Source organism: Lathamus discolor, chromosome 3 (assembly GCF_037157495.1).
Source record: "Lathamus discolor isolate bLatDis1 chromosome 3, bLatDis1.hap1, whole genome shotgun sequence".
Classification (NCBI taxonomy): domain Eukaryota; kingdom Metazoa; phylum Chordata; class Aves; order Psittaciformes; family Psittacidae; genus Lathamus; species Lathamus discolor.
Genome location: NC_088886.1, coordinates 14,130,035 through 14,153,063, shown reverse-complemented (window position 1 = coordinate 14,153,063; position 23,029 = coordinate 14,130,035). Strand labels below are relative to the sequence as shown.

The 23,029-nt window shown below is 38.3% G+C and overlaps 2 protein-coding genes across 8 annotated transcripts in view; one reads left to right on the top strand and one right to left on the bottom strand.

Annotated features, from left to right (window-relative positions):
- Positions 1–22,270, bottom strand: part of MIGA1 (mitoguardin 1) — a 42,094-nt gene extending 19,824 nt beyond the window's left edge. Inside the window, exons 1-7 of one of the 4 annotated variants that reach the window (XM_065673627.1) lie at positions 22,207–22,270; positions 20,946–21,116; positions 18,101–18,278; positions 17,422–17,558; positions 17,037–17,163; positions 16,437–16,573; positions 15,583–15,706 (exon numbers count right to left, since the gene is read on the bottom strand). In XM_065673627.1, the coding sequence (XP_065529699.1) occupies positions 15,583–15,706; positions 16,437–16,573; positions 17,037–17,163; positions 17,422–17,558; positions 18,101–18,278; positions 20,946–21,044 (802 nt within the window). In that variant the 5' untranslated portion in view covers positions 21,045–21,116; positions 22,207–22,270. The other 3 variants (XM_065673626.1, XM_065673625.1, XM_065673628.1) reach the window with 3 other exon arrangements.
- The window catches only part of USP33 (ubiquitin specific peptidase 33), a 48,791-nt gene continuing 47,851 nt past the window's right edge, over positions 22,090–23,029 (top strand). Inside the window, exon 1 of one of the 4 annotated variants that reach the window (XM_065673624.1) lies at positions 22,090–22,631. The gene's annotated coding sequence lies outside the window, so the exon portion shown is untranslated. The remainder of the gene's footprint in view (positions 22,632–23,029) is intronic. The other 3 variants (XM_065673622.1, XM_065673621.1, XM_065673623.1) reach the window with 3 other exon arrangements.

Sequence of the window (23,029 nt, the reverse complement as noted above, 5' to 3'; positions counted from 1 at the left end):
TTTGCTTGAGGTTTGGTAAGAGCACATGAGTAACATGATGTTTCCTTCTTATTCCTGGCTCATAATTTGCATTAATCCACTTCATATTTTATATTAAATGCTTTTCTAACAGCAGTTTTTCACAGAAGCAGTTGCTGAAACTGCAATAATACTGCTAAACAGAGGGTAGTACAGGGATGTATAGCCTGGTTGCAGATTTTTCCACTGAACCTCTCCTTTTGGATAAGTTGTTTTCCATAATAAATTCGCAATTAAAACAAAAGCCCTCTAGCACCTGGTTCAAATGCAATCCAAAGAAATTATTTTCCTGATCCTCCCAGTCTGTAGGCACGTGTAACACTTCATGAGAAGTAAACAGCTACAGTCACAAGTAGCAATGCAAATTACGAACTCCTATGGCAGTAAAGCATGGACCATACTACTTTATTTTAATTCAGGGGCCACATCCAAAGAAGCATGGCCAGCAGTTCAAGGCAGGTGATGCTCCCCCTCTATTCTGCTCTCATGAGTTCCCACCTGGTATACTGCATCCAGCTGTGGAGTGCTCAGCACAGGAGGGACATAGACTACCTACTTAGTGGGAGGTGTCCCTGCCCATAGCAGGGGGTTTGTAACTATATGATCTTAAGGTCCTTTCCAACCCTAACCATTCCAGTCCAGTCCAGTCCAGTCCAGTCTAGTCGGAAGAAGTTCTTTACCGTGTGGGTGGTAAGGCACTGGACAATGTTACAAGGGACATTCTGGATGCCCCATCCCTGGAAATGTTCAAGGCCGGGTTGGATGGAGCTTTGGCCAACCTGGCCTAGTGGAAGGTGACCCTGCCCGTGGCAGGGGGGTTGGAACAAGATGATTTTTAAGGCCCTTCCCAACCCAAATCATTCTATGATTCTATGATACTTCTAAAGATCTTACTAATGTCTTCAATGAAATTGTTAAGGTAAGGACCCAATCCCTATGTACACAAAGCACAGCTGTGAAGTAATCTCACAGATCAATTTATTCACAATCCAAGAACACCTCCACCACCCTTACAGGGAAGTCCCAACAATTCCATGGACTGAAGACTCAAAGCCTTTGGGTATTGTCTGATAATGACTGTGCTGCTGTTATACGTGACTCTACAGCTCAATGACAACAACATATCCCCCAGCTGACACTGAACTATTTAACATGGGCTATGCGGTTCATTACATAGATGTGGGTACAATGCTACTAAACTAAAATCTATTCTTCATATATGTAAGCCAATAATTGGTGCAAATGAAGGAACCACAGAGTTTCCAGCCCAGAACACTAGAGAATCAGGGGGTCTTTCGTAGAGTTTGCATTCAGCTGGCTACGGATTACAAGAAGCTCTCAAGATAATAAGATTTTGAGTACAGCTATATTTGCTGAAGAAGTCATTATTCCAAGTTTTCTAATATGGGCCTAAAATTGTCACCTAGATAAGATGTTTTTAACATGTTAGTCAAATATGAAATGTGTGTTTTCACTCAATGAAAATTCTTATTACTACTACTACAAAAAAAAAAAAGGCTCAAAATTTGCATGTTATGACGAAAAGTTTGATTAAAAAAGATTGGTAATGCTGAGTGAAATAACACCTTTGGCAAGTGATAAGTGCATACAATGCACAGCCTCCCCAAAGAAAGCACAACAGTCTTGTCAGCTATTTTTGACTTCCTGGCTACCACCATCCTATCGCCCTAAAATACCCTTAGCCAAGCAGGTGCTTATCGATACCCACACTATGCAGAGAGCACACTATTATGGAAATGTTAGGGTTGAAAATGAAGTTATGGCTGGAGTACATACCATGTGAGTACCCCGAGAACATTCTTAGCCACAAGAACATCAGAAAAAAAAAAGGAGAGAGCAGCACAATGAGACTCTGGAATGAACAGCTGTGAGAAGAACCCACCCACCAGAGGCTACAACTGCTCCTACAGTCATCCCTACTTCTTATGTTGTCTAATACCTTCAGGAACAGAATACTAGCGAGTGTGTGAGCTTCAAATAAACTTGACTTATCTGAGAAGCCAGGGATTTATTTTGGGTTCATTTATATTTGTAAAGTGGATGAATTAGAGTTTCAAATGTGACACTGACAACAGTAATTGCTATTAGAACTCTTGGTGGTGGTGCCTTAAAATTCGTATGTAGTTCTAAACTTAGATGAAGGGTATTGAAAAAATGGAAGAATATGGTGCATTGCTAAAGCTTGTGAAATTAATCCTAGCTTTATAAGATTTTGCAAGCAACTATCTATTTCAAACTAAGCAAAACAAAACCAAACCAAAATGAAGCTACTTCCACATTTATTCACAGAGTACTAATCTAGAATATTTATTTGTCTTTGCCCTGGTAGGTTTGTGTGGTAAAACAGACCATAAAACTAACCCTCTAAACTCTTAGAGCAAAATCTGACCTTAGAGATAGAACTGCACACAATTAACTTTTTAGCATTCAATTAGGAAGCATTTACTTTCACATTATGTTTTAAAATTCTGAAAACTGTTTATAGATCATCTTCCCTCCATGCCTGAATGAAACATGGCATGAGTTCACAAGTGAGTTTGGCACTTATGTGCAGCAGTTAAAAAAGGAAAGCACTTACCCACTGGCAAAGAACTCCCTGGGAGTTAAGGAATTTAGTCCTGAGTGCCACCATTAAAGCCATGGTTTCCTATTCTTTCCAGCCCCAACATTTCAGTGGAACATCATGGCAGTAATGTATCACAGTCAGGAAAGGAAGATGAGAAAGAAGAGACTTGACTGACTCCAAAGCAGAGAAAACCGTGCAAAGGAATGCACTTATGAAAAGTCAGGGTACCCCAAGAGCAGCAGGGTCCCAGTATTCTGCCAGGCTACCATGCAGCCAGCAACTGTGTTATGTGCTAATCAGGCCCCTTAGATGTGTGGCTTCATACCTAGACAAAAGAATTACAATAAGCAAGTTCAGAGAGCACAGAAGTATGAATTACTACATAATTCAGTTTCCAGGGAATGTGTCACAGTCTTCTAGCTAGTCACAAGCAGCACAGTGGTTTGTCATCACTGTTGCTGAAGCATCCAAAAGCAGCTTTATTTGTTTATAGTTATAATCATAACTCAGAGTGTTGACTGAATATTCAGTCTTACTAAATGGCTACTAATGTATTACATGAAGTCTGGCAGGATGCACCTAGAAACCAGTGAATTTACTGTAGGTTGTGTTTATAAAAATAAAACAATCCCAACCTTCAGACAGCACTTTCTGATGACTGGGTTGTACAGCTACAGGATAAAAAAGAATGGAGTGGGGAGTCCACACAGACCATTCTGTGTTTAACAGCTATTGTTAAATTATGTGTTTACATTCTCCAGTAACACAGATACCTGGGTTCAAGAAAGTGCCTATAGCTGGAGGAATCTCACCCCACTTTGTATAAACAAAGCTATTATTGCCTTCAGCATAAAAATTTATTTCAGGTTAGGATCTTTCAAATATATCTAAAATATCTATAAATCTTGCACTCTACCAGTACATCAGCATGTATCACGAGTTAAACATGTTGCATGGGTCTTTGTTGAGATCATTCTGATGAAAACTGAAGTGATAGATTCCTTTAAAAAAACAAAACAACACTCCCCCACCAAACCCACAAGCAGATACTCCAGTGCTGTACAATCATCCAGCCTGGCTGCCCATATGTGCTCACTCCTCCAGCAGGTCTCTCCTGAGCACACAGCTTCTGCTCAGCAGTATTTGACTAGGAACACAGAAACCAAAGCTGCAGTCTAACGTAAAAGAACAACTAGGGGAAACGGAGTATAGGACAGCAACAAGTACTTATCATTTGCAATTTTATCTTCCTCCTAGTACTCACAGACATTCTTTACAGCAAGCTTTAGCTAAGCTAACCGCTGAGCCTTCAAATTACATCCTTAGCAAATACTGCAGTAGTTTTCATGCAGAGAATAATCTTCTGGTTTTGTGCAAATAGAAGGCCAAGTCTCACCTCCTCAGTAAAAGCTGACTCAACCAAGCTTCATAACTGCTTCCAAGCATAGCTATAATCCACTAAAAAAATTCCACTAATAATCCACTATAAGTCCACTAAAAGCCTTCCACTACAATACTCTAACACAGGTAATAAAAAGGCCCATTTTCCAAGACACTGGATGCTCACCTAATTATCATTATGCAAAACACAAGATGTTCTTCATTCACACTGTGTTCTATATTTATTACTTTGATGTTATCCTTAATTCAAAAGGAGTCCAGCTGATAAAAAGCCGACATAAAAGCATGTGTAGAGATAACAGCAATAAATTCTTCATGATTAAATATAAATAAGTAGAGAACACACATAAAATTTGAATAGTACAATCTATTAAGTTTACATACATAAACAATAAAATCCACCTGAAAACTGAGATGTAATGATTTTCAAAATATGTCATCTGGAAAAACATGCAACTTGCCTAAAATAACCTTATAATCTTCAAGAGAATTTCCACATACTTTGGAAAGAAATAACAGCGATTTCTGGAATGTTTATAGTAATTTAGCTATTTTCAGACCCCCAAGATACTGAGTCTGTCCATAAAGCTATATTATCTGCTGAGCACCACGTTGCATGATGTATAAAACACAACAAAGTGGCTATTGCTCTTTTATTCTAAAACAGTAAAATCAAGAAAACTGAATGCTCTCATCCAGCAAAGGTAAAGACAGCACAAAATTTTTGTGTCTCAGTAATCATTTTAGTCTCCCCAAGTAAAAATCAACTAAAAGAATTTAAGCATATTTCCTATAATCCATAGATGCAGTTACATTAAATAATTCAAGATTACCAGGAAATATTATATAGCTTTGATACTCTGGAATGGTGATAAACCAAATAATCCTTTCAAGATTTAAATCTGTTAAACAACTCTTCCATAAATCTGATAACTGAATTGGAATATATTCTGATAGTTTTTTTTTTTTTAAGCAAAGAAACTGGCAAAAGGCTAGAAATATCAGTTTGTTATAAAGAATGTGACCTGTGAAAGCTGTCCCTGAATGTGCAACACAAAGCTGTCACCATTTCCTCTTCACAGGGGTACTCCATTCTCCTTCAGTTCAGAAAGCATCGTATCTATTTTGTCCACAGCGAAGTCTAGTTTGAATTCCAGTGTTGCTTATTTTAAAACTTAGACTGTCCACTGGGGATTTATATCATGGCACTATGAAGGCTGCCAGATACCTTAGTCATCAGATTTGAACGTCACCGCCTTTTCTTAGTTCTTCACATCCTAAAAACAAGGGCAACCTACCGCTATTTTTGCTCAGACACTTTCTAGTGACAATGGAATAGTCTGTTCAACCACATTCAGTGTGACAGTATGTTAACTCATTGTGATGCAGAGCAGATTCAAAATGCAATGTCATATTTACAAGAGAAGGAAGCACAAGGCTAACTTTGAAGCTGATAAATCTAGAATTAGCTCCTTTAACACCCTTCCTAAGCCAGAGGCCTCCACAAGCAGGTTACAGAAGTCTTCTCACCAGATTTGAGTCTCAAAAGTGAATTTATCTCTTTGGCTTCAGTTCTACTATACCTGTGCACATCTACTGAAATCAGTGGGTACTTAAAGCAAGATGTAGAGGCAAGTGTATTACTAGCAGTATCCCTTGCTTCTTTCCAAGGCAGTTCACTGCCACCTTCTTAAGTTTTCCCACTATGTGTGTATTCACAGAAGATCAGACACATACAGTAATGAAAAAGGACAAGAAGAGCCAGCAACTGTTGCTCTGTTCCTTAAACTTGCTGCTTTATAAAGTTTCCTATTTTTTTTAATATTAAAAAAAGAAGGAAAGAGTAAACAGTTCAGTATGCCAGCATATACACTATTTTGCTGGATATAGCACAAGGGTATGGGACCATCCAACATGCTCTCTTCAAAGTAAGATTTTAAATACGAGATTGCTAGAAATGTTTTTCTTTAGCCAGTGTTATTATCCTTCAGGGATGTTGACATTTCAAAGCATGTGAGACAGACTGACAAAAGGAACGCATATATTCATTTTTTTTTCCTTTAATAAAAACAACCATACACTGCTTACCAGTTGGCAATTCCACTTATACGTATGAAGACAGTATCAGAAAAGATCAATACCTTTCTATCGCTGGAATTAACAGATAGACAGAACAACTACTTAACTGGTGACCCTCAATAAAAAAAAAAAAAAAAAGATCAAAAGATGCAAATACATATATTTGATTTAGACTAACATTTGCATTCTGTATTCAGAATGAAGCATCTAGCATATTTGACATAGGCAAACTCTGCATGGACAGCATAATAATAGTCTTCACTTGAATTTCAGGGCAGAACTGTTCTATGGAATTCTGCAGACTCCAGTGAAACTCTTAGGAATGTGACTAGCTTCTGCAAACCCAGCTGCACACAGCATACAGCTTAGGAACCTAAATTAGCAAGACACATGCTTAACTTTAAACAATAAGACTTAAAGAATATCTTAAGTGCCCTACTGATTGGGGCCTGCTTGCATTCCACTTGCCCCCCAGAGCAGGAAAGAAAGAGATAAGAATCCTTATAAAGTTGTATTGAATGAAAAGTTCTTCCTCTGGATTTTTAGCCTACTAAACAGTACCAGTTACTAAACTTACATTAAAACCCCCCAAATTAATAACACTATAAGGTTGCTAAATACATTAGTATTTATTAATATTTGAATTACATGTATTAATACTCAAATTATAATGGAAGCAACGGTTAGTACAACCTGATCCTGAAAGATAGCTTGATACCGCTAAGCAGCTACTCAAACTAATGTAGTTAAAGTTGCTTTCTAGTCAATATATTGGTTATCTGTGATAAATTAAAGTAAAAGAAAGCAAAGCTTGGATAATACAGAATGCACATAATTTAGGCTCTCTGGAAATTATATGTTTACCTTTAAATACTTGCAGCATGTCTGCATGTAGAACAAGGGCAGCTTTAAATAGCAGTAGACAGAATAAAGCCTGGTGTGATTGACATGTGCTCTTGAATCAGCTACACTACAGCACTTTGCTATAAGCGCGATTATTAGGTAAGGTGGGACACAGTGCACAGACCAGATATGCCACAAAGAATTAAGAGAGTTGACAGTAATTTATTAAAAAGTTTAGCTTGAGCCATCAAAAGCAAAATAAAGCACATCTTAAACCCAGGTATTTTTTTTGTAACAGGTTTATTAACTGCATAAACATATGCATGAGAGAAAAATGACACAAAAATAATGAATTTTACTTCCTCTGTTGTTATTTTTCACAGAACCCTTTGCTGTAACTTTGCACAAAAATTGATTTACTTCCACATACGGTTTCAACTTTGAAACATTTCAAGCTGAAACTAGGGTTTAAGAAAATTACGATACAAAAAGGCCTTTAGGAATAAAATGCTTTCACAAGCTACTCGAGCCTCCCAGCTATAGGGTAAATAATTAAACCATTAACTATATGCCTGGTGAATAAATGTGTATTGCTGTAAGGATGGGGTATGGCTAGTGCTAAATAACAAGCCCAGTAAACAGTAATCGCTGGACAGTGTTATGTGGATACACTATGACCATTTATGCCAGGCTGATGAGTCAGAGCCTTTGACTTAAATGGCAGCAAGATTTAAACATAGCAGACACATCAGTTAAGAAGAGTTAGCTTTTGCATGCATGCACAGAGACACAATGTTTTCATTTTAAGCCTGTGAAAATAAATTGCAGAAAGAAGTTTATCTATTTTAGTCCTAACTGAATTACTGAATTGATAAAGGAACTGCTGTGTATATAGACCTACATTTGCTGATTTCATGCAATTCTGTCATTATTCTATTGAGATAATGCACTCAAAAGCAATTGGAAAAGCTCAATTTCTCCACTTTCAAGGTTAAACTACCAAGCTATGAGAGCTGATTACCTTTGAAGTCTCCAACTCAAAACTATTACTGTCTGTATCTCCCCCACCCTATTTTGGCTCTCCCACCTTCATCTTGCCCAAGAATGTTTCAGTCAAGCCTCTCAAAAACGGACCTTAATGCAAGAATAAATTGTTTTAGTAGAAGCTCTAAAACAGGAATTAGTTCCATGGGCCAAAACATGTTCTTGATCATCAGTTTATATAACCTCACGCTGTGATACTCAGCCAGGAAAATAAGCACTTACCGTGCCCTCTTGACTTGCCATCTGCCTGGTATGAACTTTTCCTGCCTCTGGAACATTTATACTCACAATGTATATAAACACATTGAAGGTGAGTGTATAATACAATATACATAAACACATAGAAATTAAGTATATATACATCATTTTTAGTAGGAAAAAAAGTTTTGTAAACTGTAACTTGTTAAGAATATACCAGATTGGAACAAAATCATCTTAAGGTCCTTTCTAACCCTAACCATTCTATGATTCCATGATAAGAACATGCAAAAGGGAGGATGTTTCCACTTATTCCACACATGACTTTTGAAAAGTGTTCAAAATGAAGGCAAGAAGTTATTAGATCAAGCCCTGAGATGTGTGGAAAATGATCCCTTTACTTTACACTAAAAGAAGGTAAATATGTGGAAATATGTGGACTTTTTCTAGCAGGTTTTTTAAAAAACGAGAAGCTCCTGACTAAAACTAACCATCAGAATGGCCAACAAAAGAAATGCAAAAGGAACACTCAAACTGTATGTTTTAAAATAGTGTTAAACCTGTGTGTTTACTGTTGTGGGCTAAGTGATAAGCACACAGATAAAAAGCATGCATTACCTAGTCCTACTTGAGTAGTATTGTGGGACACTAACTGCATAAACTGCTGTGCAGATGTTCCTCACTCATGTAAGGAAATGGATCAACTTCATTATATTTCCCCCTTTTTATCAGTGATTTAAAATTGATGGGCAGAGAAGAAAGGAAAAAGAGGGATGAAGTAATGAAGAGTTTGCCCAAGTAAGTACGTGGAACAAGGAAGCTCACACCAAGAGACATGGGGAGAGATGACTGCTCACCTGTTGTAAGGAATGAGCAGAAACAGTTGAGAAATAGAGGGACTTTGTGTTAGGAAGATTAAGCAGGGAAGTACAGGAACAGCTAACTGCACAGTATGGGAAATTAAATCAAGTAGGTGGATTGTGGCTCAATTCCGAATTGAGCCACAATGAATTATGAATTACAGCATGCAAGCTACTTCAGAGCTAAAACGAGCTAGTATTTCATATTAAGAGAAGCTCCTGAGCGAGAGAAACAGCTTAAGGAATAATCCGGTCAGTAAAATAAGCAAAGGTGATTTTTATACATAACAGTTAAGTCCATGTGAGAGAAGCAAGTTTTAAATTGACAAGGCAAGACATGAGAACATGGCATGAGTCAAGAAGTGAGAGAGACAAGGGCTTAAACAGGAGTTTTGGTGTGGACAGAAAGAAGATAGGTTTCAGGGATGCCATTTAAGGAAAAGCAAAAAGGTGTATAAATAGCCTGCACAGTGGAATCCAAGAGGAAAGCTGTTGGGCAAATACAAACAAGGGTGCTCACAAATCAGAAACATACTCTCTTTCTGATCTTATCAAAAGTGCTTTTGTAAATTTTTATCAACAGCTAACACACAATAAGCAACCTTGAGTTCTCCAGTGCTGGTTCTGTGCACAGTGAAATAGATTATCTTGAGCCCTGCTGAAAAGATATCAACTAATCTGCTTCACAATGAAATGGCACCTAAGCATCAGCATTTAAACTAGACAAAAACATACACTCCAGTTTATCAAATACCAACATAAAAATACAGATCATCAAATACTAATCTGTTTCAGTACAAGTAACTTAACTGCAGGTCCACGCAAAGCTATTTTGTGGGTTTGGTATTGTATTGACAAAATTAGAGATTATGACTTAGAAAGCCAAGCATTATAATCTTTTCATAGACACAACATTTGCAGATATATTTTTATTTACAGTTTTAAATTGACCTTTTAACTACCAGTCTTAACTCAACTATCCAACATTGCATAGATGCTTTTCAGTAAAGAATTTTGCTGAAGACAATTTAGAAAGGAAGTGCTACTAATATTGGACAAATATGCCTTTATAAGAAAGTCTTAAATATTATTTATAGAAGACATACTATCCAGTTCAAATATCTACCCTTTGAGTATCTATGGTAAGCCAAAAATAAGGGATTGTGGCAATAAGTTGCAAGACGCCTCACAGTAAAATGCAGTAAGCTTCTGCAGTTACTGAACTTCCACAAACTGTAATAGCTAAATCATGTTCAAAATACATATTGACTTTTTAAAAATAGAATTGGGGTAATTTTCCTGGACTTTTCCTCAGGCTTAGTAATATTGTTTTCTTTCCTTTATGAGAGCATTTCTTGGGATGAATTTATTTCCACACTTAGAGAAAAAGTTATTGTTTCCTTTTGTTTTGATTTTAATTCTGTTTCAGCCACTAGAAAAATGTTTTGCCCTTCTCTAAGAAATGAAGAAATCATTTAATGCACATTTATCTTCAAAGATCACAAAGCAAGCAAAATTTATCAAGCTATCATAAAAAGTTATGTGACTTTGAAATTATTTTATAGTATGTACTACTAGAGCATACCTATCTGAATTATTATGAATTGCTCACCTTCTCATTGGAGCCTGGCAATTAGAAGCACAAACACTTCTTGTGCATAACCAAATAAAATGTTCATGAAAAAATTTTAGTTTGAGTATATTACATTTCAGAGGCAGGAAGGAAAGGCCCCAGATATTCGTCCATGGACAGTAAAACATTCTAAAAGTCTGTCTAATAAAGTACATAAAAATGAGCTTTCAATAATTTCATTGATTATGCAAAGATTTTTCTTCCTTTTAGAAGCAGCTGGAGAAAAGGTTTCTAATATACAAATATGTTCTCCAAAGAGTTCTGTCACTAGGTTAAAGGCTGTGCATATTCTCTCCAAAATGCCAGGCATATCTCTGAGTGTGAGAAGAAAATTAAAAAAAGAAACAGACAAACCTTCCAACAAAGGCGTCCAACAACACAGACCTTTGTGAGAGATCTTTTACCGCAGTAGCCCAAACAATTCATTTGTTTTAAATTGTATAATTAAGATAAAATAAAAAGTAAATATTTCTAAATAAAAATGTTATCAATGCATGTGTTTTACTATTATTACCAAAAAGTGTAAGGGCCAGTGTACACAAATCACCATTAGTTTGAGTGCCAGCATTCCTTTTTGCAGTAGAAAATAATATAATAATACGATGTATTAGGAATTCAGTACTGAAAAGGAGCCCTACAATTTGAGAATTTTCCCCTCTGACCTGCAATTCTGCTTGTAAGTAAAGCAATTGTTTCTGTCCTAACTCTGCATTCCTCACAAGTTAGCTCGACTAACATTTCGGTCTGCTAGAAAAGATCTAAAAAGAAGAAAAAAAAAAGGAGAATTTTTTTCAAGGAGAGACTACAGAAAGTATTGGGAGCTTTTAACCCTCTAACCCCTCAGAAATAGTAAGATGAATATTATTTGTTTCACGGTTTTCTACCAATTGCCTCCTTCCTGATCCTACCAGCTTATGCCTGCCTCAGGAAAGCCTGTTTCTTAGGTTTCCCATGTTGTTTCGCAGCATAAAAAAACCCAGCAGCCCTACATATTTATTTTAATTTCATGTCCAGAAATATTTCTGCTATAGAAATCCTATTTTAACTTGCTGGTTTATATAATTCTGAAAGTCCAGTGGAGAATGCAACAACAATGAGCACAACTTTGTTCCACTATTTCACCTATTTAATGTTCTTTTCCAGGGCTGTATTCATTGTTTATGATACCACAATAGGTTACAGAGTTGAAATAATAAAAACAATTGCAAATAATCATTATTATTACTATTAATAGAATTATACCCACAGGGTAAAAAGGTATTTATTAATACCAGCATCTTCTGCACTGCTAAAAGTTGAATATTTAGAAATATCAAGAAAAGAAAATATTTACTTTACATATAACTAGGAAATAAAAAAGCATTTGGAAGTACTAATTTACAGAAGAATAAAACAAAAGCTAAATTAGACCACAACACATAAGGTAACTCATTCCTGACTCTCCCATGTAGCATGTTACCATAGTCTCCTCCCAAAGGCTGTTTCTCAAAGCTGTTCGGCAAATTGTTTATCTTGGCAACGAACTTCAATTAGTAAGTGGGATCATAAAGTGAAAGCTAGTTTGTGGTATGATTGATCAATGGCAGCACTAAGATCTTAATCTGATTAGGCAGAGAGAAATGGTGACCAGGGAAGAATAACACTTAATAGTGTTAGGAGGGAGCAACATCTGTGACTACTGGACAAGCAGAGGAGAGAGTATTTTCAAGAGCCTCAGAAGTCTGACAGACTTTACATAGCTGAAAACCAGAAAATGATGAAAATTTTTACCTTTGTAAGTTTTTTTCCTGACCGATTTCTGAATAAGAAGTGCCAGTCAGACATTTACGTAGCAAATCTTTTGATAACACTTTAGCATTTGCCCAACTGTCAGAGCCGTGCCTTCAGCTGTGGCTACCCACAAGTGTTTCAGATGGAGAAAATGGAAGAAAAATCCACAAACTAGTGTTGTCATGTCTAACTGAAAAAACACTGCAAAACATCATAAGCACTCTAATGACAAGCTGTAAGACTTATGAACCTATTAAGAACAACAAACGCTTTTTCTTGCTCTCGCCAAGGCCCACTGAAGAAGAAAAAATAGCAGTACTAAGGAGAAACACTGATATGCAAGAAAGACCCCAATGACAATTTACCCTCAAGTCCATCTCTTCTTCTCATAGAGGAACAAAAACATTAAAAAAAAAAACCAAAAAAAAAAAACCAAAACCTGTCTAAAACACTGAAATACCCTCAACACAGTTCAGAGGCAACTTACTTCAGCACTCAACTTGTGACACTAGAACAACCAGAAACCGGATCTAGTTATAACTTTAACAAGGTCTACAAATCCCCCAGCACCACATACCTTTTCCATGTGTAAGTAACTAATCAAAACAAGTAAGTCACCTCTCAGTATTTTCTTCAGTAAAGAGCTAGTCATAGGCAATCAAACCATGTTTAAGTTTTTCCAAAACAAGGATCATTTTTATGGCTTGTTTTGAGCCGTCTAGTATTTCCATATCTTCTGGAATACAAATAGAACTGGACACAGCATTTTAAAGCCACAAAAACCCACAACTGTATCTCTGCCTCTATGGTGATGTTGTCCTTTACACAAAGCCAAGGATTAGCAACTGTCTTTTTTCTACAGCAATGTGCTGAGAACACAGACTGATTGCAATACATAATTTTCCTAACACATCCCAAGAGTGTTTCTTTATTATTTTTCTTTCAAGATCTCTCAACTCTATGTACAATCTGTACTAGTCTGGATTCAAATGTGATTTGACTGTAACAATTTAAACAGATAATTCAGATCAGTATTATTTACCTTGCCTTTTCATAAATTCAGTGCTTCTAATGCCCTAAATGAATTTTTTCTATCAATTTCCAGCTCTACTTTATCATCAACTACATAGCTGATAAAATTACAGCCTTTGACCAAACATCTCCCCTCTAAGGAAGCAAACCCTTCACTTAACAGTAAACAGAAGTATAAACAAATGTTCATGTCAGTGAGCCAATTATTATAATAATCCCACAAACTGTAGCTCTCTCAAAAACCTACAGTCCAAGAAAAACTATCTACCATAAAACTTTATCAACTGGCAGTACTCATAGCAAATTAACAACTCTCTTTATTTCACAGGCACAATGCTTAACTTGGCTGTTGGAGTTCTGGAGTTGTTGGTTTTTGTTTGTTTGGTTGAGGGGTTTGGTTTTTTTTGGTTGGGTTTTTTTTGTGTGTTTTTTTTGGTTTGTTTGTTTGGGTTTTTTTTTTTTTTTTTTTTATGATTTGTAACTAAATTAGCAATTTGGAATATTTTCTACTTTCCAAGAGCAGTAAGTAGTAAACGATGGATTTCTTACTTTCTTTATCTAGCTTCTCTAAGGCACAAATCACCCAGGACTACTGATTCTGATTTAGTAGATGCTGCTGCTGCTGCCTCTTTTGCAACAAATTATATTCATTCCTACAGAGCAGAGGCACCTTCAGTTCTGTTTCTGCTCAGAACCGTCATTTGTATTTTTCAAAATTTCTTAGTAAAGAATGTAGTACTATTTCATTTGCCCACTGAGATTTCATAATTCTCTTGGACTTTCTTATTTTTGTGACTCTTGAATCCTTCCATTACTGTTGCTAACACATGCACATGTGTGAACACACACAAAAAGGAAAAAAGGTGATCAGAGTTACTACTAGGATACTTCCTAAAAGAGTAATACAAAGCTTTAAATAAAAGAAAGTGAAACAAAGTAAGTATTACATGTGAACATATACATTTTGGGTTAGCAACAGAAAGTCTCTTGACAGCAGCTTTCATTTTCTTTAACTAGGTTACCAAATACACACAAAAAAAAAAAAAAATCAAAAAACAAGGGGGAAGGGAACAGACCGATACGACAACCCCTAGGATTCTCCTAATTGTACTTTCATCTCTCTCTCAGGACAGCTACCGAAAAACTGTCAATCTCAAAAACATCCTACTTCAAACATTCATACCCTACACTCAGTGACATATCCTACAGGAAAGTAAATTATCTGAGAAATTTTGAGTGATGAAATGTTTTTCGAACATTTGTTTGTTTCGAACAAAACCATCCTCTGTATTAAATCTTCCAAGCTCCACAGTGCTTGGAAGCAGAAAGCCAGCTCTGACCTGAATTTAATTCCTACCTTACTTAGAGCTGTATTTAGGAATTTCAGGATAACATGAGGGCTACAAGATGAGAGTGCTGCCACCTCGTGCCAGTCAAGTTGAAGCCTAACAAACAAAACTACTGACTAAAACTAACCCCAGAACACATTCTGCCTGTAAAGTCCGACAGTTATTTGAGATCAGATGCTTGATCTTGAATTATGAAAGAGCATAATAGTATCAGTCTTTAAGAACACCTTAAAACAATTTTCTAAATAAAAATAATCAAACTATCTGTACTTAATCAGCATGTCTTGTAGCAATCATTCATCATACTTGCCATTTAAAATCCTGGTTTTAGTCGCTCCTAACTGTGATACATTTCAATCACTAGGGATAAGAGCTTTAGACAAACTCTTTCTGGTTTGATTTTGGGGTTGTTTTTTTTGTAAAAAATTATGACAAACAAAAAAAGTACGTACATACAGTCTGACAGTTCAAAGGTTATATATTCTTACTGCATTAATATTTAAATACCCAGGTCACAACCTTCAGAAAGTTGAGAAGTATTATGAAAATTCTCAAGTATACTGACAAGCCACAAAGAAAAATATTTTCTCTCAATTCATTCTTATCTAAAATAGAAGCACTGCATCAAACATTACCTAATAATGTAAAGACCCTGATTTTTTTTCTCTTCATTTACCGATAAATTCTGATGACTCAATATTTCATTGACTCTCCCCCCCCCAAGAGTTATTATTACAACCAATAAAAATGAAAAATAGGAGTACTCACCAATATCATTAGCTAGAGAAGCAGGATCAGAGACCCCAAGGGTGGCTTCAAACTCCTCCTGAAGACGGTAAGCTCTTTGAAGAAGGGATTCGAGCTTATGGATGAATTCAGCACTAATGATATCCTGCAAGTGCACAGACACAGACATTAGAATATTTCCTATTTGTTTACAGCCTGTAAAATTCCTTTGTAAAATCTAAGACTATTAAGCCTCTAAAGATCAGACTGTGCCACTGGCACAGATGAATACTTCAACATCCAAAATATACACACTTTTTGAAACATACATTTGTATTACTTAGTTCAATAGAAATAACGTCTAAATTTTAAAATACTTTACCTGTGATGTTTAATGCACTAGAAATAACGAAAGCCACACAGGTGTACACTTATTTCAAAGCATTTTTAGCATTTTGTTCATAAGAACAAAGTAATATAAATAAAGTTCATGCATATCATTTGTGACTACACATAAATTGATCATCTTTGCCAAGACCTTTATCTTTGCTAAGCAGATATCTTCTCACATAGCCATAAAACAAAGGGATGACCCAAGGGGTTTTGTGGAGAAAACTAGTATACTTGGTAGCTTGTTAATACCATCCAGAAGCAAACACTGATGCAACAGCGATTGCCAAAAAATAAATAATGCTAATTCTCTCCCCCCACCCTCCTCCAAATAACCAACCAAAGAAATCAAAAGGAACAAAACCAGATTTCCTTTAAATGCAATACCACTAATTTTAATCCGTTCTCAGTATCGGTAATTGAATCAGAAGCTGAAAAGATTCAGGTAACAAAGTGGAACGAATTGTTAGGGCAGCAGCAGTAGATTATAGATTGAGTATACTCACTTCTACACTTTCTTCTGCAATTGCATCTCCTGCTCCCAACTTAATGGAACCACAACTTGCTTCATCTTCAACTTGCCTGTTACGGAAAGTTAGTGCCTGCTCCCACCGACGCAGTGCTTCTTCAAAAAGCTCCATACCTAGGGAAGATTACAAATACCTCCGTTCCATCAAACAACACAGCTTCCATATGTATGCGCATTTTAGAGCATTAGGAAACTTTGTAGCTAATAAGCATGATTATAGCAGAGATGTAAGCTTTCAAAACAACACTGATTTCCAGTCTAAAAAATAAATGAAAAAATATAACTGCCTTTTTAATAAGACAAAGGAGTTTACAAGTAAAGCAACAACATTCAATGTATTTTTCCTATTTATTTTTAAAATAATTGGATGGATTACTAGTACAAATACAGGAATAAAACAGTATCTATTCTCTAGATCCAGTAAGATATAATTATTTTATGAAAGTGTTCTTAAACACATGCCAACAGGATACTGTGAAAGGATACCACACTAATAATGTGTGTCACTTTGCCATAAACCCAGGAAATAGTTTATATTCACTGTTAGTAGATAATAAATATTCTTATTATGATTTACCCATCAAGTACAAATTTTCAGGTGTGGTCACTGGAATATTGACAAGCTTAATATCATCTTCATCTGCTTTATCCCAGGAATTCGAATTGCCACAAGCACAACTGTGACAAGAAGTGGCACTCTGAACCTTAAAAAGAAAATGAACAAAATTTGAAATGATGTTGCACGGAATGTCCTTAAAACTACATTCCTGCCAGAGCACAGTATATCCAAGCTACCTGCCTAGAAGCTGTTTTTATTAACTAGTAAGTACAATGGCCTTCTCACCATCTCTAGTCACCTGCATAGCATGCTCAAGAAAGTTGTTTCAGCCCAGTGAAACCATTAGGTACATACTCAGTGCAGGTTAGTAGACATTGAAGAACCTTAAAACGCTTTTGCTTACCGAGGCCAGGCTTTGAACTGAACCAGAGCATTTACTGAAAAGCCCTCCATTTGCATAGATACAAGACTGAGATCCTTTTTCCTTCACAGAGCTCAGAGAAAGGGTCAAGTTTTGCCGACTACTGGAACAACTAGAACCTAAGAGATACACTGATGTTAAAGCTGCTGCAAACTCAAAATAACATATTTTTCATTAGCAAGATTGATTAAGAATTGCATTTACTCTTTTCAACAAAATACAGTTTAGAAGCAAGCAACAATTATTCTTTTATTTACACTTCTACGTGAGAAACTATAAATTACAACAGTCAATATCTGTAACAATAACCATGCATTTGAGCACATTTATTTTCCCATCTTGTAAAAAATTAAATTTGCTTTTCTCAGTATTGAGGTATATCCACAAGATGGCAAACTGGACTGTTAATACACTACCAATAGAAGAAGTTTTAATTCAAATTCATGACTAAAGCTTCACCTTTGAGAACAAGACCAGCTTACTTTAAGACCCTGTAATTTTGCTCCTAATTTGCACATTTTCTACTTTAACAATTCAAACCTACTCATCATTAAATGAAAATAGTTTGTTTTACTACTACAGAGTTATGCACACCGCTCCCCTCACGCCCCTTTTCCTCCCCTCCAAGAAAAAAAGAATACTTGCGCGTTCCTTCATGTACCTTTTTCTGATGCAGCTGCTTTAGTACACTCTAGTACCAGATGACTTGGTTCCCATGCTGGCACTTTCTTGTTTTTCTTTCCACGTCTTCTTTTAAAGTGATGGGCCAGAAAAATAACAGATATCGCACTCACTGCTGTTACCGTGAAAAGCTTCTTTAACCCAGGTGAGAGCTTTAGCTGAAAAAAAGAGTGTGACTTCATTAGAAGTACATGCCCCTTAATTCCCAACCTTCTTCCTACTCTCCCTTGGCAGTGTTCAACATAGGCTATAGCTCATCTGAGGGAGACAAGAGATGCTGCTCTCACACAGACTGTGAAGCAACTGAGTAAGGACACAACTAACTGCTCCTCAAAATTTGTGATGGCCAGTAGGTGACAGGGTTTACAAAGGGGCTGGCACGACAAAGCGAGTGGCTGCCCTGAGAGTCATACTGCAGCACCAAAAACTATAAGGTGTAAATCCATGCAACTACAGGGATCTAAGTAAGTAACTTTCAGATTTATGTTTTTTTTAAATTTAATTGATTTATTTTCAATGTCAGGACAATACAGGGCTTCAATTAATTCTCTGACAGCAAAAAAAGTATTGAGAAGAAACTCATCCTTCACAACCAGGCTATCACTTGCACTGTAAAAGAGTAAAGATACAAAAGCTAATATTTGCATGGTGTTTCAATTTGGGAAGATCATGTACTTAAAGACATTTCTCTGAAGCTTTTTTGTCTTTTATTATTTCTTACATTTTATTTTGGATATAGATCAGTCATGGGTTTACAGACATTTAAATTAGTAAATATAGAACCACATATATGAGCAACTGGAATGAAAAGCCATTAACAAAGTTTATAAAATTCAAAGTTACAAGTTATAAAACCAAGAAAAGAGCCATTTAACTGGAAATGAGAGTCCACATTCCCAAAATCTTTAGGAAATCCATGCTGCTTGAGAAACAGACTGCTGGGAGAGAACAGTCCTTGGGGCTAATATGGTGTTTCTGAAACATGTTTCCTCATACAAGAGGAGACCTGGCCACACAGAGTACCACTGCACTCTGGCAGTCACCAGTTGCTGTGCAATTGATTAATACTATCAGAGTTGTGTAATTTAAAAGAAGCACTGAAAGTTTTGCTCCGCATGGAGCTCGCAATCAACAAGCCAAAACTACTTGAGAGCCCTGTCCTTAGTGGTACTGTATCTTTACTGAGGCTGAAAAACCTAGCACTGTACTCTGCAAGGAAACCCCTCACACGCAGCACAAACACAGAAAAGAGTTAATAACCAAATAACTAAGATTAAAACTTCAAAGTTCATAGAATTAAATGCTAGAACTAAAGTTTCATAGAACTGCAAATGGATTCTTTTTTAATTTGTGCCTAAAAACATGTTCATGAATAAATTAACAGTGAAATGAAAACCTCTAAGTAGAGGAAAGCTAATAGATGCTCATAACGGAGTTGCACATGATATTTAGAAAGGGCATGAATATGCTGCAATGTAAAAAAAGAAATCTGTGATCTTGCAGTGAGAATTTTAAAGTAAAAACAGAAAAATGAGAAAATTATCAGATGCAGCTGAGACTCTCATTGTGGTTTTATATGCATGTAAAATTCTGAAAGGCATTTACATGCAAATCTGAAAAATGACATAGCTGTTGCTTACAAGCATCTACTGCAATAAAAATTAAATAGTCAGATTAAAGACATGGGTTTTAAAGGCAGAAGTTTATTAGGACCTGCTAATAGCTATTTTAAAAGTTATTATTGGCATTCCTAATCATAAACATTTTTTTCTTTTAGTTACTTTGGCAATGATTCATCATACAAAGAATAGAAAAAAATCTACTGAATCATATTCTGTATAAGCAGCTAGAAACTTTTTTTTTCATCCCGTGTATTATGGCATCAGAATGTGGTTCACTCCTCAAGAAATGAGGGATATGACTGAAGACTTAATATTTCGTCAAGTAATTCTGACATTTCAGTCTGTTGTTTATCACGTATGTGGTTAGGCATACACATAGCTGCCTATCACATGGGCAACTAACACCTCTCTTTGAACCTCTACTACACAACTTACAGCTCCTCCTCTCTGCCTTTGACATGAAGGTGCTCTAGGGACAAATTTTATAATTCCCTGCAGACAAGAAGTATCAGCTTCACAATACTTACAGCTTTTGTCAGCCTTAAACTAAGCTCATAAGGTACTCTTCATCACCTAGACTTGAGTTACTGCATTTCATGCTGCTAGTGAAAACTAGCCTGTAATATCAATGAAAGAAAATAAGAATAAGTCGCTTCATGGCCGTCTGTAAAAGGAAATACTATGATTAGTAGAGCCTTAGCATTTTATTTGAAGAAGCTCTTTCTGTAAGTCAAATAAACACAGTAATGTGCCACTTACCATTCAGATTAATTTGACGTGTGCCACTGGCAACCTACAAAGTATTTCAGACCACACTCAATACTATTATTCAATATTTAATGATAGTTATGTTTAGCTTTTAAATATCTAAAAGCTTCTACAAAAAAAAAAAAAAGACAAATTGAGCATTTTGGCATTTGATTTGATGAGAGCTATTGTGCTGTTGCAAAATGAAGACACATTGACATTGAAGATAAAGCAACCTCCTCAGTCTAATGTATGATGATGCACTAAGTGTTTATTAGCAGAAAAAGAAAAAAAAACCCTGCTTCAGTTCAATGCTCTAAATAAACTAAAAATCAATGTATTCTGTACAAATCTAACTCACACAAGGCTCAGAAGAGCAAGTATAACATTACAATTAAAGGTATTAAACTTCTAAATGTACATCAAAAGTAACAATATTTCAATAATATATATTACCTGGTTGAGAGAATGATACCAAGAAAGGGGAAGATGAAATACCCGTAAGGCTACCGTCTTCAGAGAAAATCGTGCCTCAGTAACAGCTTCTTCTGACATGGCTCCTTCTCTCCCATAACCTCATTAAGTGGCACTGTCTTGAAAACAGTCACAGGTGGTCTCCAGAATACTCTGTCAAATAAAGGATATATACTAAATTATGCAATAAAAGCTCAGATAGCTTTCTTCTACAAGTTCAGATCTCTTAAATAACATGTATATGACTTGTTTGATGTTTCTGACTAGAGATTTGTGCTTCATGAGGAGACAGTGAATTTGCTGATTCAGTTTAGGCCCCATTCCTTCACACTGCTCTGTGCAGACACCTGTGCATGTATAACCAGGATCTACAGAGAACTCAGCCTGCTTTTATCAGCTGGAAGCTCACTTCTTATATTCTCTAAATCCATACATGACAACAATCCCATTTCACTACTGTTGGAAGAACCTTTTGCCAGCTAAGGGAGTTAAAAGATTTGAGAGCATCCTGAAGTTTACCTCATTCAAAAGACTCCTTTTGCTTGCAGACACAATGAGGAACAAATACTACACCCTGACATAATCTCCCCGTTAACAGGGACCATTCGCCCTTACTCCCTGATGCTACGCTTTTGTCCGTAACGTACACGACCGCAACCGTGGCACGGAGCGAGCTGAAAGCAGAGGGCGGGCCCGCACGCCGAGAGCCCCGGCAGCCTTGCCCACGGGCTATGTCCGTTCCGCCGACCCTGCCAGGCTGCGCTGCCCGGAGCTGCTTCCTGCGGGACAGGAGCCTCTCCCCGCCGCGGGACAAGAACCACGGCCCGGCCGGGCGCAGAGACATAGCGGACCCCGCTCCTGCAGCTGGTCCCACTGTGGGCAAAGCCACCTCTGCCCGGCCCCTCCCCAGGCCCTGCAGCCCCGGCACCGCGGTAGGGGCGCCCAAGCCTTGCGGCGCCTCGGGCTGGCGACGGACACAGCCGAGATGCCAGCCCCGCGCGGCCCGTAACCCCCGCTCTCACCGAGGCACAGGCGGGCGCGCCCTTCCGTGAGCCGAGTCCCGCCCCACAGTTGCCGCCCTAGGTTACCTGCCGAGCGCCGGGGCAGGGGCCGCAGGCAGCAGCCACGGCCCCCCGCGGGCGGCTCCCTCCCTGCCCGCACCAGCAGCTGCTCAGAGACCGGCCGGCGATCTGCTTCCGGGCTACCGAGGAGCGGCTGAGGTCGACCGAGAGGCAGCCCTTACCGCTGCCACGTGAGGGTGACCCACTCCGTTAGGAGTGCGCGTCGGCCATCTTTACACAGGGCAATCTCCTCCTGCGGACGACCGAGTAAAGCGGGGTGAGAGGCTAACTCCGCCATCTTTGTGCGGGGCAATGCTCATATGAGCGGCGGAGACGCTGCGCGCAGCCATCTTTGTGCGGGGCGCGTCCTGGCGTTGCTGCGGCTGGTGTCTGTCTGGTCCTCCCTGTGAGGAGGTACTGGCAGAGCCATAGCCTGGGCGCGCAGTTTCTCTACCACGGCGGCTTTCTGCACTGCCGCGTACCTGGCGGCGGAGCGCTGCTCCCGGAGGCGGCTCGGCATCGGAGCGAGCCGCGGAGCTAGCCGCGGCCCGTCTTAGCTCCGGGCTCCACGCACAGTGCGTTCTCCCGGCTACTCCGGTAAGAGGGGGTAAGTCCTGCTGGCGGTGGGGAACGCGGGTCGCGTCCGGTGTCCGTGAGGGGAACAGGAGCGCAGCGGGCTCCGCTCGGCCCTCTGGGCTTGTTGGCACGGTGATGGCCGCCGCCGGCGGGAGTCCTCTCAGCGGCCGGGCCGCCGCGCTCCCGGAGGGCTGGGCGGGGGCCGGGGAGGTGCGCGGCCGTCTGGGCTGCCTACCTTGGTGGACCGCGGGGCGGTGGATCGGTGGTGCTCGGGATGCCCGCTCCGGGTCAGCGGGTCGGCAGACATGACCTCCCGCTAGCCTGCAGAGGCCGGAGAGCCCGGAGCTGACCTCTACAAATACCTGCTAAAGCCGAAGCCGTGCGGCTTCAAGGTTGCAGTTCCGAAAACCAGTAGTTTACTTGTAATCT